Source organism: Truncatella angustata, assembly GCF_020726525.1.
Source record: "Truncatella angustata strain MPI-SDFR-AT-0073 chromosome Unknown BKA67scaffold_9, whole genome shotgun sequence".
Lineage (NCBI taxonomy): Eukaryota > Fungi > Ascomycota > Sordariomycetes > Amphisphaeriales > Sporocadaceae > Truncatella > Truncatella angustata.
The window spans coordinates 116,234-130,129 of record NW_025763389.1 but is presented as its reverse complement, the minus strand read 5'-3'; the positions used below and the strand labels follow the sequence as shown (position 1 = coordinate 130,129).

The 13,896-nt window shown below is 50.6% G+C and overlaps 8 protein-coding genes across 8 annotated transcripts; 4 read left to right on the top strand and 4 right to left on the bottom strand.

The window, feature by feature from the left end:
- Positions 1 to 91: 91 nt before the first annotated feature.
- Positions 92 to 1,072, bottom strand: BKA67DRAFT_410900 (uncharacterized protein). The gene has a single exon (XM_046096751.1). The coding sequence runs from the start codon at positions 839 to 841 to the stop codon at positions 242 to 244; it is 600 nt and encodes a 199-aa protein (XP_045953075.1). The 5' UTR covers positions 842 to 1,072; the 3' UTR covers positions 92 to 241.
- Positions 1,073 to 1,603: 531 nt separating this feature from the next.
- BKA67DRAFT_524678 (HIT-like domain-containing protein) lies at positions 1,604 to 2,188 on the top strand (the record flags this gene model as incomplete). The annotated part of the gene is made up of 1 exon (XM_046098601.1): positions 1,604 to 2,188. The coding sequence occupies one exon, from the start codon at positions 1,604 to 1,606 to the stop codon at positions 2,186 to 2,188; it is 585 nt and encodes a 194-aa protein (XP_045953074.1).
- A 158-nt stretch (positions 2,189 to 2,346) lies between these two features.
- BKA67DRAFT_525211 (NADP-dependent oxidoreductase domain-containing protein) lies at positions 2,347 to 3,306 on the bottom strand (the record flags this gene model as incomplete). Its single annotated transcript, XM_046098645.1, has 2 exons — positions 2,347 to 2,736; positions 2,803 to 3,306. The coding sequence occupies 2 exons, from the start codon at positions 3,304 to 3,306 to the stop codon at positions 2,347 to 2,349; spliced, it is 894 nt and encodes a 297-aa protein (XP_045953073.1).
- Positions 3,307 to 4,681: 1,375 nt separating this feature from the next.
- BKA67DRAFT_524593 (acetyltransferase) lies at positions 4,682 to 5,233 on the top strand (the record flags this gene model as incomplete). Its single annotated transcript, XM_046098588.1, has 1 exon — positions 4,682 to 5,233. One exon carries the CDS (start codon positions 4,682 to 4,684, stop codon positions 5,231 to 5,233), a length of 552 nt encoding a protein of 183 aa, XP_045953072.1.
- A 751-nt stretch (positions 5,234 to 5,984) lies between these two features.
- Positions 5,985 to 6,449, bottom strand: BKA67DRAFT_662966 (uncharacterized protein; the record flags this gene model as incomplete). Its single annotated transcript, XM_046108103.1, has 2 exons — positions 5,985 to 6,178; positions 6,230 to 6,449. 2 exons carry the CDS (start codon positions 6,447 to 6,449, stop codon positions 5,985 to 5,987), a joined length of 414 nt encoding a protein of 137 aa, XP_045953071.1.
- Positions 6,450 to 8,106: 1,657 nt separating this feature from the next.
- BKA67DRAFT_411295 (uncharacterized protein) lies at positions 8,107 to 9,962 on the top strand. Its single transcript, XM_046096753.1, has 6 exons — positions 8,107 to 8,781; positions 8,888 to 8,950; positions 9,034 to 9,450; positions 9,510 to 9,598; positions 9,650 to 9,845; positions 9,898 to 9,962. The coding sequence occupies exons 1-5, from the start codon at positions 8,326 to 8,328 to the stop codon at positions 9,651 to 9,653; spliced, it is 1,029 nt and encodes a 342-aa protein (XP_045953070.1). The 5' UTR covers positions 8,107 to 8,325; the 3' UTR covers positions 9,654 to 9,845; positions 9,898 to 9,962.
- Positions 9,963 to 10,157: 195 nt separating this feature from the next.
- On the top strand, positions 10,158 to 11,692 carry BKA67DRAFT_410910 (aldo-keto reductase). Its single transcript, XM_046096752.1, has 4 exons — positions 10,158 to 10,452; positions 10,505 to 10,764; positions 10,824 to 11,234; positions 11,287 to 11,692. Exons 1-4 carry the CDS (start codon positions 10,273 to 10,275, stop codon positions 11,450 to 11,452), a joined length of 1,017 nt encoding a protein of 338 aa, XP_045953069.1. The 5' UTR covers positions 10,158 to 10,272; the 3' UTR covers positions 11,453 to 11,692.
- A 70-nt stretch (positions 11,693 to 11,762) lies between these two features.
- BKA67DRAFT_540064 (uncharacterized protein) lies at positions 11,763 to 13,457 on the bottom strand (the record flags this gene model as incomplete). Its single annotated transcript, XM_046100725.1, has 5 exons — positions 11,763 to 12,365; positions 12,418 to 12,576; positions 12,636 to 12,877; positions 12,933 to 13,288; positions 13,348 to 13,457. The coding sequence occupies 5 exons, from the start codon at positions 13,455 to 13,457 to the stop codon at positions 11,763 to 11,765; spliced, it is 1,470 nt and encodes a 489-aa protein (XP_045953068.1).
- Positions 13,458 to 13,896: the final 439 nt, after the last annotated feature.

Sequence of the window (13,896 nt, the reverse complement as noted above, 5' to 3'; positions counted from 1 at the left end):
GCCCATGTTCGCATAGAAAGAACGGCGGAAAATCTTGGGCGGCGTAATAATGATACCACTGTTGATTCTTTTTATTTTCTTTTTCGTTTCCTTTGGTCCACCAAGCCCCTGTGGTTGCAACATCAAATGAACTCCTGAACTCCTTGACCCACCCCCTATGTGCTGGCTCCGAGCCCCCATGCCGCTATGCGACCCGGTATCAAGATGTTCCAATGCTTCTCCCGAGTTGTGCATTGCATAGTCATGAGCAGAGTGTTTGAATCCGGGTGGAAGACAGCGCGCGGGTTTTCGTGGAGCTATTGCGCTGGACCCGGTGGTGCGTTTCTGATACGGTTACAATGGCAGTCCACCTCACCTCGCCTCGAACTGAACCATTCTGTGATGCATCGTTAGCACTCAAGTCCTCTACTGATAGCTTCTTCTTTCCTGGGGCCACGCGGCGTCTTGACTCACCTCTTGGTGCGCTCCTTGTAGAGCACACGGCAGCCGCACTCAATGCATCGGATGGTGTCGCCGCGCTTGAGGGGGAACTTGGTGCCGCAGTCACCACAGATGTAGAGCATAGGAAGGCCTTCGGTGGAGATGGAGTTGTTTGCGGCAGCCGCGTTGCCAGCGCCGGGCGCGCTGGAACCCTGGGTGGGGATCTGGTAGGATTCGCGGGACATGTTGGGGGTGATGGAAATACGACAATGCGCTGTGGGGGGTATATTTGGGCAGTCTGAGATCGTGGGATGCGCAGGTTGTACAAGTCGTTCGGGGGAAAGTGAAGCTGTTGACGTAGCGGGCGTTTGGGTTCGTGATGCCGGAATGCTGCTATGACATGCCCTCTTCGAGAGGGCATTCAAAGAAATTGAGGCGGTGAGGCGCCCCGCGGGTGGCAGAATTTTGGCTGCCAGTCAAGCAGCCAACCAGTCTGTCTGGTGGGGTTCTGGTGGGGTTCTGGCGTCTCCCAGCCTTATGTACATAACCTAGTTAGGTAACTACTGTGTATCACTGCACTGTAGACTAACCTTGGGTTAACTAACCTTAGTACCTAATTCCGGCCGTGCCAAGCAAGCTTTGTACTCATCATCACTGTAACTATGTGCTCTAACCTCGGTAGCTGACCTGACACCCGGCGAATTGACAGCCGATAGCTATCGCCAAAGTCGAGCATCTTCTTGTCCCGGTTTCAACAGCAAGTCAACCAAATTGCCTAGGACTCTCTCGCCATCAGCTTGGCGCAGTTCGGAACATTGTGCAACATCCCACAGCACCACCAGACCTCTAACCTAGAGCTCTAGACCCTTTACTGGTGATCCTGTAGAGTACGGAATAGATCCTTTGCAATCTTCGATACACGGCTCAGTCTGCAACTCGCCATGACGCAATAGCAGCACCCTGAAGATACCTCGCACTCAGATCCAACAGCGCCTACACAACGCGCGCGTGCGCTTGCAGTTGTCCACTCGCGATTTCGTGCCCGGTAGATGTTTTGAGAGCACCGCATCGACCTACCTGTATTAGACTACACTGTACTCTACTTGACTGCACTATTCCGTACCGTGCCTGACTGCACTCTCAAGGTCGGTCCTGGCTGGGGGTTGAATCATATACAAACATCATGGCGTCGTCCCAATCTTTCGATCCCACCGTCCTCCCCCCAGCAGCGCCATGCCCTTTCTGCAGTATCGCTTCCACCTACTCTTCATTCGACCCCTTAACACCCCCTGCGATCGATTCACCCCTTATAGATCCCGAAAAGCTCGCACCTACTAGCTTCATTGTTCTCTCGACACCAACGCTGTTAGCATTCCTCGATATCCTCCCCTTATCCCCAGGCCACTTGCTGCTGTGCCCGCGGCGGCATGCATCCAAGTTGACCGACGTGACCGCGAGCGAAGCTGCCGAACTGGGCTCGCATCTGAGAGTCCTTAGCAAGGCTCTGGTACGAGCCACTGGCGTGGGCGATTGGAACGTCGTCCAGAACAATGGCGCAGCCGCTGCCCAAGTCGTCGACCACGTTCACTACCATCTGATCCCACGCCCCGAGATCAGAGCGAGCGGTAAACTACGTGATAGTTTCACAATGTTTGGAAGAGGTCAGCGCGAAGAGCTCGATGATGATGAAGCCGTCCAGCTCGCGGCCAAGATACGGCAGTGTGTCAAGGAAGTTTTACAGGAGGAGGCCGCCAGAGGGAAACTATGACATGGTCACAATATCACACCAGAAACATTACTTCACTCAGAGCAAACATCCGCCTCAACGGTCCAGAATAGCCGCCTGGGCTCATTATGCTGCTATCTCGACCTGAAATGGCAGCCATTCTATCCATGGCCTGCCCTCGAGTACCGTCGTGGTAATGCCTACTCGTCGTCGCCGAAGAAGACCTTGACAGGTAACCAGTCGTCGCCGCATACCTTGAACCGATCCGGGAGGCTCGAAAGCTTCTGCATCTCCTCTTCTGTCAACTCCCATCCGTCGAGAGCAAAGTTGCCCTTGATGCGCTCCTCAGTCACCGACTTGGGAATCACATCGTAACCGCGCTGAATACCCCACTGGAGCATACACTGCTGTGGCGTCTTGCCCTTGGCCTCAGCCAACTTCAACAGGGTCTCGTCCTTGTAGAGAGGCGAGTTAGTGCTACCCAGGCACGAGTAACCAGTGACGTGGATGCCCTTATCCTTGCAGTATTGGACCAGCTTGGGAGATGGGTTATTGGGGTGCAATTCAATTTGGTTTACAGCGGGCTTGATCTATGGTCAAGTGTTAGTGACCTATGTTCAATGAGGAAGGCATGTAAACCGCGGGTCAGAACGTACCTTGCAAGAAGGGTCATTCAACAATTTCTCGAGGTTCTTGATGCCAAAGTTGGAAACACCAATGTTGCGCACTTTGCCAGTGCCCACCAGCTTCTGCAACTCACGCCATGTATCAATGAAGTTCCAGTCATCGTAGTGCTTCTTCAGATCGTCCGGCCGCGTGCTGCTGGGCCAATGCATGAGGTAGAGGTCGACGTAATCCATGCCCAAGTTCTTCAGAGAGGCGTCAATGCCCTCTGCAACGCGCTTGTGCCATGGGTTATCCAGCTTCGTAGTGATCCAGAGCTGCTCGCGAGGAACACCAGCGTCGCGAACACCCTTGCCAACCTCAGACTCGTTGCCGTAGGCGTAGGCGGTGTCGATGTAGCGGTATCCAGCGTCAATGGCGGCCTTGACGGCCTTGGAGGTTGCGTCCTGTGGTGATTGCCACGTACCCAGACCGATGGCGGGCATCTTGTCGCCAGAGGCGAGGGTGTAGGTCTTCTTGGTGTGTTCGGGAGCCATTGTGAAAGTATTCTTATTGTATATAGAGAGTTTGATTTACTATCAGAGACGAACAAAGAGAAAGAGATGGAGAAAACAGTTGATATAAAGAACAAGAACAAAGGCAGCTTAATGTAATGGGGATTACGAACAAACTTATGCGGGGGTGTTGGCACACGCAAATCAACCACCACAAGCGAAATGGCGATTCTGCATCATGTCGCATAATCTTTTTACATCGTCATCATTGCGGGTCAACTGCCTTGCCCCTCCCCCACCATGCATCTGGTCTGCTTGTTCGCCTGCAAGGTCCTCACCCAATCGACTTGGACTATTCGCTGTATCAATAGGCCAATAAAACCGAGATTCCCCATTTGCTATACTGACCAATTCGGACCGAGTACCGATTCCTTCAGACGGATGCCTCCATCATGCCCCAGTTGCGATTTTGCCTCATCCTGTCCACAACCTCTGCCGCGCCAATAAGCTGTCATGGATAGGGTTCCTGAACTACTATGATGGCATAAAATGTGGAGGTTGGAGGGGGGAAAAGACCTACATCCCCTGCGCTTATTTTTCTTTTTCTCTCGGATTCGCCTGGTCGATCTACACTATAGCGCATCATGGTTGGTAGCGGCTCTGCAGTAGATTGAGAGACCCATCATGCTCTGGATGCCAAGCGTGTTCAGTCGGCTCACAGTATTTGAACCCAATGCTCCCATGTCATCGAGCTCGGCCGCGTGTGATGATCTCTTTTCTAATATTGTTATGCTGCCACGCGAAACCCCTCCCATCATCGAAGGTCGACAACACTATTTGAGAAGGTGGTTTGCGAGAGATGCGCCATGTCAAAGTACTTGTCTATCGCGCCCTAGCAACGACACATCTGACAAGCCGATGTCGCCCCAGCTCCCACAACATGTAACTCCCTAGGCTCCACGATCATGCCATACCACTTGTTGTCGAATTGAACCATGCTTGAGTTCGGACTGACTCGGCGGCAAAGCTGCGGATTATTCTAGAAGTCTAGACATCCCAAGCCTGTGGAGCACCCGGAGCTAATGAGTGGGAATTGGTATTCCGAACGTTTGATAATGCGAAGCTACCGTGGTCCACCATTTTTTCCATAAAGTCTTGCTGATTTTCTCTCCCTAGGGGCAGAGCGATTATTGAGTTGCTGTCTTCAATAGTTAAACATCCTTTGTCTTCTGTCGCCCGCGTGCCCACTAACGCTCGAAGCTCAAAAGAAAGGAAAAAGCAGAAGAGAGAGAGAGAGAGAGTAAGACGAAAAAAAAAAAAACACCCCAAAAAGAGAGGTTGCAGATCGACCTTAACATAACTCGGCTTCCCGAATATCGTGTCCAGTTTTGTACCCTCTCGATCTATCATCCCAAGCATGCCCGACCTGGCACTCAAGTTTCGCCCCGCGACACGCGACGACGTGGAAACACTCCTCCCGCTCATCCGCTCCGCCTACCGCGGTGAGGAGAGCCGCGCGGGTTGGACCACCGAGGCAGACCTGGTGGAAGGCGAGCGCATCGACGCAACGGGTCTGCTGCAGAAGATCGAGACGCCAGACTCAGTAGTGCTGGTCGTCACGGACGAGCAGGACATCCTGCTCGCGTGCTGCGAGGTTGTCTGGCACGCCGATGCCGACGCCGGGTATTTCGGCCTGTTTGCCGTCGACCCCAAGCGCCAGGGCGGTGGTGTGGGCAAGCAGGTCCTGTTGTATGCGGAGGATTATGCGAAGCGCCAGTGGGGTGCGCGGAGGATGGAAATGACGGTCATCTGGCCCAGGGCAGATATCATTGCCTACTACGAGAGGAGGGGGTTCAAGAAGACTGGGGAACAGAGGCCGTTTCCGTACGAGCTTCTGGCGCTTATCAACGGGAGAGGTCTTAGGGATGATCTTTATTTTGAGGTCCTGGTCAAGGACCTGGAGGCTTGAAGTCGATTGACATCCTTCCGTATCACGCTAGTTGAGTGATGGATATGAAGATGGATGATGGAATGCGGTAATTTGGTGGAAATAGCTGGTTTCGATTCTACGAGCGGTGTTTCATCAGGTATCAAGATAAGTTGGGGGCTGTCTATACAAATACTCATCGATACTGAACGGGCGGGGAGCGAGTACATGTATTCAGCCATGTTCCATGGGTTCGAAATTGGGCCCAAAGGAGCCTCAGATCTAGATGATTGGACCGTCTGCGCCTGACAAGATTTTCCAGCCTCGGCACATAACCGTAGATTCGTACGACGCCCCTCGTGCTGGTGGACTTGGAGTGGTGGTCCACTGCACGATCTGGGGATAGGCGACTCTTGTGGAATTGCACCACATGACCGGTGTCCAGCCGCTCAAGCTGATGTTGCTCATTCCATACACCAAAGAGGCTGTCAAACAGAAATTTCCAGCATATCAACCTTGATCGTCCTAGTCCATTTCCTCAATGTCCCGTCCAACAGGATCCCAATCCGGTGCACCTTAACTCCATGTTCGTGTGCGAAATCCTTTTCGATTGCTCCTGAACTCCTTGCATGCTGTCAAATAAGGCCCAAACGCCGTTTCCTGCAGCGGAGACGTAATCGTCTATTGCTCATACACAAGATAGCATGGAATGCTTTCTTGGTTGCAGTAGAAAATGCGTTCAACCATCATTCAGGCTGTTAACCGAGGCCTGAAAGCGCCGCTAACGATCTCATCAGCGCTGTGTTCGCTGTTTCTCATAAGCGTCGAGCGCGGCTTCCAGCTCTGCTAAACTTGAGCGATCTCCATAAGCAGTCAACATTGCATCTTCTTCTTGTCGTCGCTCTGCCTGTCGCTGGGCTGCTGACTGTGGTAGTTGCGCATGCTGTTGTTCACTTCGAGTCTGTTTGTACTTTGCGAGACCGTAGCCTATTCGGGGGTTAATTACGCCCGAGTCTCTCGCCCGGCGGAGCTACTCACCAATGCCAACTGTTGCGACTGCAGCAGGAACTCTTTTCAACGTCAACATGTCGGACTTGGAAGACTTTCTCGAAAACCGCAACATGCAATGCCAAGCGGGAGTAAATGGGAAAGAAACGTACAACTTCTTTTCCACACGACTAGCTCTGTGTAGACTGGGCAGATATGCCGGGTAAACACCCGAAATGGTGGAGAAAGGCCGGACTGATCGCTGGGACATTGTAGCGAGGAGATGTTTTCTTAATTTCACGGGGGCAGTCGATATGCAGTTACAACAATGCGACGTGCAAATGAGTGGTCAGTACGGAAACTGTGCCTAGACTTTTATTCGTCTCTTTAACCTGGGATCGAACGAGAGTGAGGCGATCACCGGGCATATAAGCTTTTTGCAACATGAGTACAGCTCAAGGCCCTCGTCAGAAAGCACGGCGAAGGTCCAATTATCTTTTACCACCTTAGCCGTAATCTATTATTGACATGCATCTGTCGCAAGAAGCATTTCAAGTGATGTGCCCAAGTGATACCCGAAATGTTCCTAATTGCCCCGCTAATTGGCTTGTTTAGCCTGCGTTGGAAACATTGATCAGGGGGCTGAGGGTACTTGGTACTGATAAATTGGTCCGCCCATGGGACGAGGTTTTAGCGGGGAGAAGATCGTCTATCGTCTGATCGTGGGGTTGTGCTGCGGCCAGGCGGGTTGGTAGCCAAGCATAGCCGAGCGCTGATCCGAGGTCCAGTGTGTCCATGTGTTCGAACTGGCTTGGCTCAATTGAAACGGCTTAGCTGTTCTTGTATGTGTGAGATTGGAGGATTCAATACATGTATATATTCCACTGCAGCGCCTGCTTATCCGGAGCGGGTTCCCGTAGATGTTTGATTTCAAGGGAACTGTATCACGTACCTGTGCTCTCTCCTCTCTCGCAACATGGCCAAGCTTATGCATCACTGAGATTGTGGAGCGTCCAAGGGTGGAACACGATGAATATGCTCGAACGATCAAAGAGATCTCATCGCACGACCGCCCGCCCAGTTAGGCGTAACAAGTCGGTCCGGATCATCGTACGTGAGTGTGCGGAGACACAGTAAAAGTCCAAAAAATGCTACGACTCTTGGAAACACAGCACGATAGTCGTGAGAGGGGGCGATTCTGGAGCTTTTCGGCGTTTTGCATCGGATTGCCTACACATCAACTTCTTGGTAACCGGTGTTCGCCGTAATATTCACTATCGAATCCCTTTCTTCGAAGCTGCTGAAGACACCTAGTGCACTGGCAGGGCGATTATGGCGGCAGGACCAAGACGACTGGCGTCTATGTGCCGTACGATCTCGCAATATCAATGTGCCTGCTGAGACTCAGACGTGGTTTGTAAGGCTATCGTCCTGGCAGTGTCACCTCGGTACCTGAGGCATCGTGGTGGCTCCTGAAAATGTGACCTCCAAATTCCTTCATCACGCACGACTATATACATCATTGTATGTCTGGTCTTGTAAAATTCAAGGTAGCACGAACCGGAAAACCTAGGCGATGCAGGTGGTCTTATCAAGTAAGACTGGCGGTAGTCATCTTAGAAGCGTCTAAACATGGCTTCGTGTGTAAAGTTCTGCATAAAGGCCGCTCACAACTCTCAGGGTGGATGGAGCTAACCCAATAGGTCATTTACCGTACCGTACAGCAATAGTAGAACGGTAGCACTGAGTTACGAGACTCGAGCCGCAAGGCAGCTGCATGGTTTTTAATGTCACTATACACACAATGGTTGCAATAAATGCGACGAGTAACATAGTCAAGCTTATTCAAGGTTGAATTGCAAAAGTGGTCGAAGATTTGTTGCAGCCATAACGCCTAACTAGTGCTAATTCTGCAGTCCTCGTAAGGCAAGTCATAATAGCGACTTATCCGAAACTCCGCAATGTCAGCAAATGCGGAGCGGAGCGCCGAGCTTGCTGACTTTACTCACTGTGATAACATAGCCAGACCGTGGGTAAAAGACTGGAGAATCTGTTTCACAGCGGCAATACCTGTTAAGTATAGCAATCAAGACTATTGACGAAGGCACACTCGCGGTCTTCCGTTGCAGTTGCACCATTTCTACCCGATGGCTCCCCACGCTGTCACCTCGAGGCGCAAGAGCTGCGATGCATGTGTCCGCGGTAAGCGTCGCTGCGACCAGCGGAGTCCCGCATGCTCTCAATGCATCAAGAAGAGGGTTTCATGCCTCTACAGGAACCAGCCTAATAGAAATACACCAGTCCTCAACAATGCGGTAATGCAAGCGGAGGACGAATCTCCAACCTCAGCAAGTCCGCACCAAGATCACTTAGAGTCTAGCTTCCCTGATTTCACAGGAGGCTATGACTTGAACTTGGATCTAGATGGCCAACATATCCAGATTGAGCCTTTGTTTGATTCTCTGCTAGACACAATAGCCGAAACCAGTTTGCCCAACGGATTTTGGCACAATACCGCGTTCACAGAAAACTTACAAGACGGTCCAAAGCATTGTGAGATGGTCTTGACTAGCAAGGACTATTGGAAAATGGCTCACATATGTGTAAGTTGCTTTACTTGCTATGAAGCCCTTCTGCGCTGACTTTTCAGGACGGCTACCGCAAGTACTTTGTTCATGGGCAATTTGCTTAATCTGACCTGTTCTAGAGCCATGGCAACTTAGTGATCCTAATACAGAAGCAGCTTTCGGAATGGGGTTCATTAAGAACTTGGTAAGCAAAGATTGCACTACAATCATTCATTTGGAATCTGCGTTATGCTACAGATGGATTGTTTTACTGAAATATCTTGACAGCTTACTCAGTTCGCCAATCAAAGCTCTACACCTTTCCTCCACCGGCATCTGTATAAAACCCATGTTAGCCCCTGGATCACTCAAGTTTTCTCTACTTGTGTGCTTTATACCCACGTCAACAGCTCCAATCGAGGCATGGTCCTGCGAGTTCTACACGAGAACGTGACCAACCTTCTCGAGTCGGCGAGTGGCACAAATCTGGTCCCGCAGCAAAAAATAGCTAGAGTCCATGCGTTGATGTTATACCAGGTAATCAGGATGTTCGATGGTGACATAACCTTGGGTACTCAAGCGGATGCCGATGTGGCTATCCTTATGTCGTGGATCGATGACCTGTGCACAGTCCGCGACAATCTCAAAGAAGAGAGCGGGATGAGAGATTCCATCATCCGTAGTCGACCACCTGAGTCTTGGGAGGTAAGACTCCGCAGTTCCATAGCTTACTCGTTTCGCCTTGACTAAATCCGCACAACTAGCGCTGGATATTCGCGGAAAGTGTTCGCAGGACCTGCATTTTTGGTTATGCTCAAATATTTTTCTGGAACTTATTAAAGTGTCGCGTGAAGTCTGGTGAGGCTGCTTGATCACTTGGACCGAAGGACGCTGACCGTGACAGATGATCCGGGTGTGTGGGCCCAAATCCATCGATGGACACTCTCAACTCATTTGTGGAACGCCAAAGATGCTTTCGATTTCTTCCAGGCCTGGAATAATAAACCATTCTATATCATCTCAGCGCTAAATTTTCATCACTTTCTGGAGACTGGCAAGGGACAAGACGTCGACGACTTTGCTCGGTTCTTTCTGACAATGTTAGTACTCTACAGCCTTGGACTGCAACTTTGAGGCTGACTTTTAGAACAGCTACTTTGGCGTTAGCGAGATGAAAGCTTTCTGCGCTCGAACGGAAGATAGTGAAGGTCAAATCAACCATACTGCTCGAGTCTAGTTAATCGAGAATTGCGGAAGGAAGCGATTCCCGCGAACATCAACTTCTACGGTATATGGTCCGCAACTCCGCAACTCCGCAAGCCGTTCACAACGCTGAAAGCAACACGAGGAACAGTATATAAGCCTCAACCTCCCGGATTAAGGCGGCTATTTCTTGAGACCTGTCTCTCAGAAAGATGACCGTCCCACTCCATTGCAAGACTCGTCACTAGCTATCACGTCCGCCTAAAATTTAAAAACGCCGACACACACAGATCAAGGACAACTTATCACACTTTCATCTGCAACATGCCTGAAGTCTCGACTCGGCCGCTAGGTAGGAACGGGCCCATGGTGCCGCGCATCGGCTTCGGCACCATGGGGCTATCTTACTCTTACGGCGCACCGAGGCCGGATGAGCAGCGACTTGCTGTCCTAGACCATGCCCACAAGATCGGTGAAACATTTTGGGACAGCAGCGACGTTTATGTATGTGTTACATGATGTAGGACTCTACGGTGCTGACAGAAGGGGGTTTTAGGCGGATTCCGAAGATCTTCTGGGAAAGTGGTTCGCCCAGACCGGCAAGCGATCGGACATTTTCCTTGCCACTAAGTTCGGCGCTATCTGGTATGGTCCAAACGACTGGTCTTTCCGTGGAGACGCCGCGTATGTACAGGAAGCTTGTGATAAAAGCTTGAAGCGACTTGGGACCGATTACATCGATTTATACTACCCCCACCGCCTCGATGGCTCGACTCCGGTAGAAGATATTGTTGATGAAATGGTCAAATTAAAACAGTAAGCTTCACCATCACATGCTGATGCTTATTGGATATTTAATCTGACGTACCCTCAAGGCAAGGCAAAATCCGCTACCTGGGTCTATCTGAAGTATCCGCTGAAACTTTACGCCGGGCATGCGCAGTCCATCCCATAAGCGCCGTTCAAATGGAGTACAGTCCCTTCACAACTGACATAGAGGACCCCAAGATTGGTGTTCTTGAAGCCTGTCGCGAACTAGGTGTTGCAGTCGTCGCTTACTCCCCACTGGCGCGTGGCCTTCTGACTGGCCAGATCCAGAGTCGTGCACATTTTGAAGCCTCTGACGTTCGCCGCTATTTCCCACGTTTTTCAGAGGAAAACTTTCCTAAGAACTTGGAAATAGTCAAGGTCCTTCAGGAGATTGCTGCGAGCAAGTCTTGCACGGCTGGGCAGTTGGCTTTGGCCTGGTTGCTTAGCCAGGGAGATGATATTTTCCCGATCCCAGGGTAAGCATAGTACACGGCAGGGTTGAGCTAGCGTCCACTAATAGCAACATAGAACAAGCAAAATCAAGTACCTTGAAGAAAATACGGCAGCCAGTATTGTGGAGCTCACTCAAGAAGATATTTTACGCATCCGTGGATTGGTTGAGAATGCTGCGGCTGGAGCTAAATGGCCTGATTTCATGGCTCTTGCATTGTTTGCAGACACCCCTCCGCGATGAGGTCGACACGTCCATTTATATGAAGGCTTCATCGTATAGAGTAAAATTAGGTGGCTTTCACTTGCGTTTTTTTCGACGCCGTTTTTTGATGGTGCCGTTCTGCGGTGGTTTTTATAGTTTACAGCTGGAGTTCGCTCAACATCATTTCAATAAGCTTATGAACCATGCTCATCCCTTCCTGTTCCTCGTCATTAGCCAACTTCGAGCGACTTCCGTCGAGTCGACAACACCGTAGCTTTCGAGAATAACTACTTCAAAACTGGAATTCTTCATTCATAGAAGGGGCTGAATAGCGTGCACAATATATAAGCTACCGACATATCTTTCGAAAGGAGATAACGACCGCTTCACTCGCTGGTATTCGAATTGTATCGCCTTTGAGCAGCTCAACAACTTCTTGCCCTACAATCACCCCATCGTCTGAGACCTTCCTACCGGCCCATTCAATGTCTTCTTGAGTCGATTCGGCGCCAGGAGCTGTAAACCGTCGAACAACGGCAGAACTCTTACCATTGAGCACGCTCTCCGGCAATTGCACACTTAGGCTGGTCCGCTCACCTCCTACTGTCGAGTTGTACAGGACCAGATTCAGCAGGACGATCTTATCCAGTAAAACTGTGGTCTCAGTCTTCTTATAGATCCCATAAGCGGTGAAGGATGTCTCGTTCGCGAGAACACGAACTTGCTTGTCGCCGCCCGCGAGTGTTGATGCGGCAATGAGGTTGCCGTAGTACAGAGGACGAGGTCCGGCCTGATTGGTTCCGTTGACTACTGGTTGCCACGCTGCATATCGATACCCGAGCCCCATGTGAAAGTACATAGAGGATACGTTGAGCGAGGCTGCATATAGGGCGTAGTCAATGGACCATAGAGCAGCGCCAAACACGTCAGACACCCCTGCCAGACCCTGACACTACGAGATGTTCTTAGTCATGAGCAAAAGGAATTTCACTTGGCTTACTCACAGCTATCGAGTTGGTCTCTCCAATCACATAGCGTACTCCATGCGATGTGATGAAGGTTGACATCTCTTCGTGATAAGACATGTACGATGTTAAATACGTATGATTGAGCAGGGAATCGGCCAGAGTTGGTTTTACTGGTCTACATGCAGCACCGAAATACTAGTACAGATGTTAGCCATGTAATAAATCTGTTTAGGTGTGGAGACGATCCGACGAACCTGATGTATACTGAAGGATTTTACTTTCCCTGTAGTGGCAATGCCGTCTTCGAAGGCAGCCTTCGGGTTCCAACTGCTATCATTGCTGACCGTGTTGGGTGCAACGAAAACACCAGCTTGGAAGATTGCCTCGACGTCCTGGTCAGCGATGACTTCCGCCGCTACTGCATCGGTGCGCTCGAGCCACTGATCCACGTACGTCTGCAACTTCCATGTTTGAGTCTCTCGATCCACTGGGTATGCTATGCATCAATCTTATCAGTTTCGATACCTCTAGAACGAATCAGGGGTAGTCACCGTCAAACTCATTCCCAACTTCAAAAGCATAAAGGCTGCGGTTCAACACCGAATATGCTTCCGCCGCCTCCTGGATCGTCTCAGTTTGTCCTAAAGTGCTAGAATTGAAGCTGAGACCAAGTGTATACTCAATGCCCTCCGGGAGCACATCAAAGTAATCCAGCCATGTTGGGCCCCATGTTACACTGTAAGGCTGATCTGCTCCGGGAGTCGCGTAGTGGAGAATAATGGGTTCCTCTTGATCGCTCACGAATACTGCATAATTGGCAGTTGTACCACCAACACGAATGTTTGGGTAGGATCCGCCGACGTCCTTCAAGTTGTTGATCAAATTGACTGACAGCTGATTCGGAGTGCTTTTCAACTATTAGCCCGACTACGTACTCTCACGGTCTATAAGACTCGGTGGACGAACGAACGATTCCCGGTAAAGTCATCCAAGTCAGCGAATTCGATTGAGTATGATATGAAAGATTTCCCCACTATCGGTGCCCCGGGTAATGGGTATGCTGGTACTTCCAACATCGTGGTCCTAACCGTGCTGCTGATCACGCACGGCAGCATGGCAGCGACTGCCCCATAAGTAAGTATGGAATGCATCACTTTGTCATGCAGAGATGTCTGCACATCTCGAGGTTGTTCGCAAGACAACCAGGGAGAGGCCTTATTCATATAACAAGGCAGATACCAGTATCTTTATGTTCTGGCGGAGCCGATCAATGTCGCCGGCTCCACCAAATACCTGACGAGGAAGCCAGGATCCGATGGTTCGACGTCTGACCTATCATAACGACTCTTCAGCCAGAACCCTTGCTCAAGCTCTTTCTTCTACAAGCCATCAAGAGCAAACGCTACCAATAGGGGTTGAGATGCTAGAGAGGCGGAGAAATTTATCAATAGCCGATGCAGAGTACAGTGGACTATAAATCCCTGCAAACTGGGGTCCCCGCATCGGAGACAATTT

Bases quoted from the DNA above. Each gene is read 5' to 3' on its own strand.
- BKA67DRAFT_410900 (XM_046096751.1), bottom strand. From the start codon at position 841: ATGCCCTCTCGAAGAGGGCATGTCATAGCAGCATTCCGGCATCACGAA.
- BKA67DRAFT_411295 (XM_046096753.1), top strand. From the start codon at position 8,326: ATGGCTCCCCACGCTGTCACCTCGAGGCGCAAGAGCTGCGATGCATGT. The intron at 8,951-9,033 runs GTAAGCAAAGAT...ATATCTTGACAG, and splicing joins TGGGGTTCATTAAGAACTTG to CTTACTCAGTTCGCCAATCA. The intron at 9,451-9,509 runs GTAAGACTCCGC...CCGCACAACTAG, and splicing joins GACCACCTGAGTCTTGGGAG to CGCTGGATATTCGCGGAAAG.
- BKA67DRAFT_410910 (XM_046096752.1), top strand. From the start codon at position 10,273: ATGCCTGAAGTCTCGACTCGGCCGCTAGGTAGGAACGGGCCCATGGTG. The intron at 10,765-10,823 runs GTAAGCTTCACC...CGTACCCTCAAG, and splicing joins GAAATGGTCAAATTAAAACA to GCAAGGCAAAATCCGCTACC. The intron at 11,235-11,286 runs GTAAGCATAGTA...ATAGCAACATAG, and splicing joins GATATTTTCCCGATCCCAGG to AACAAGCAAAATCAAGTACC.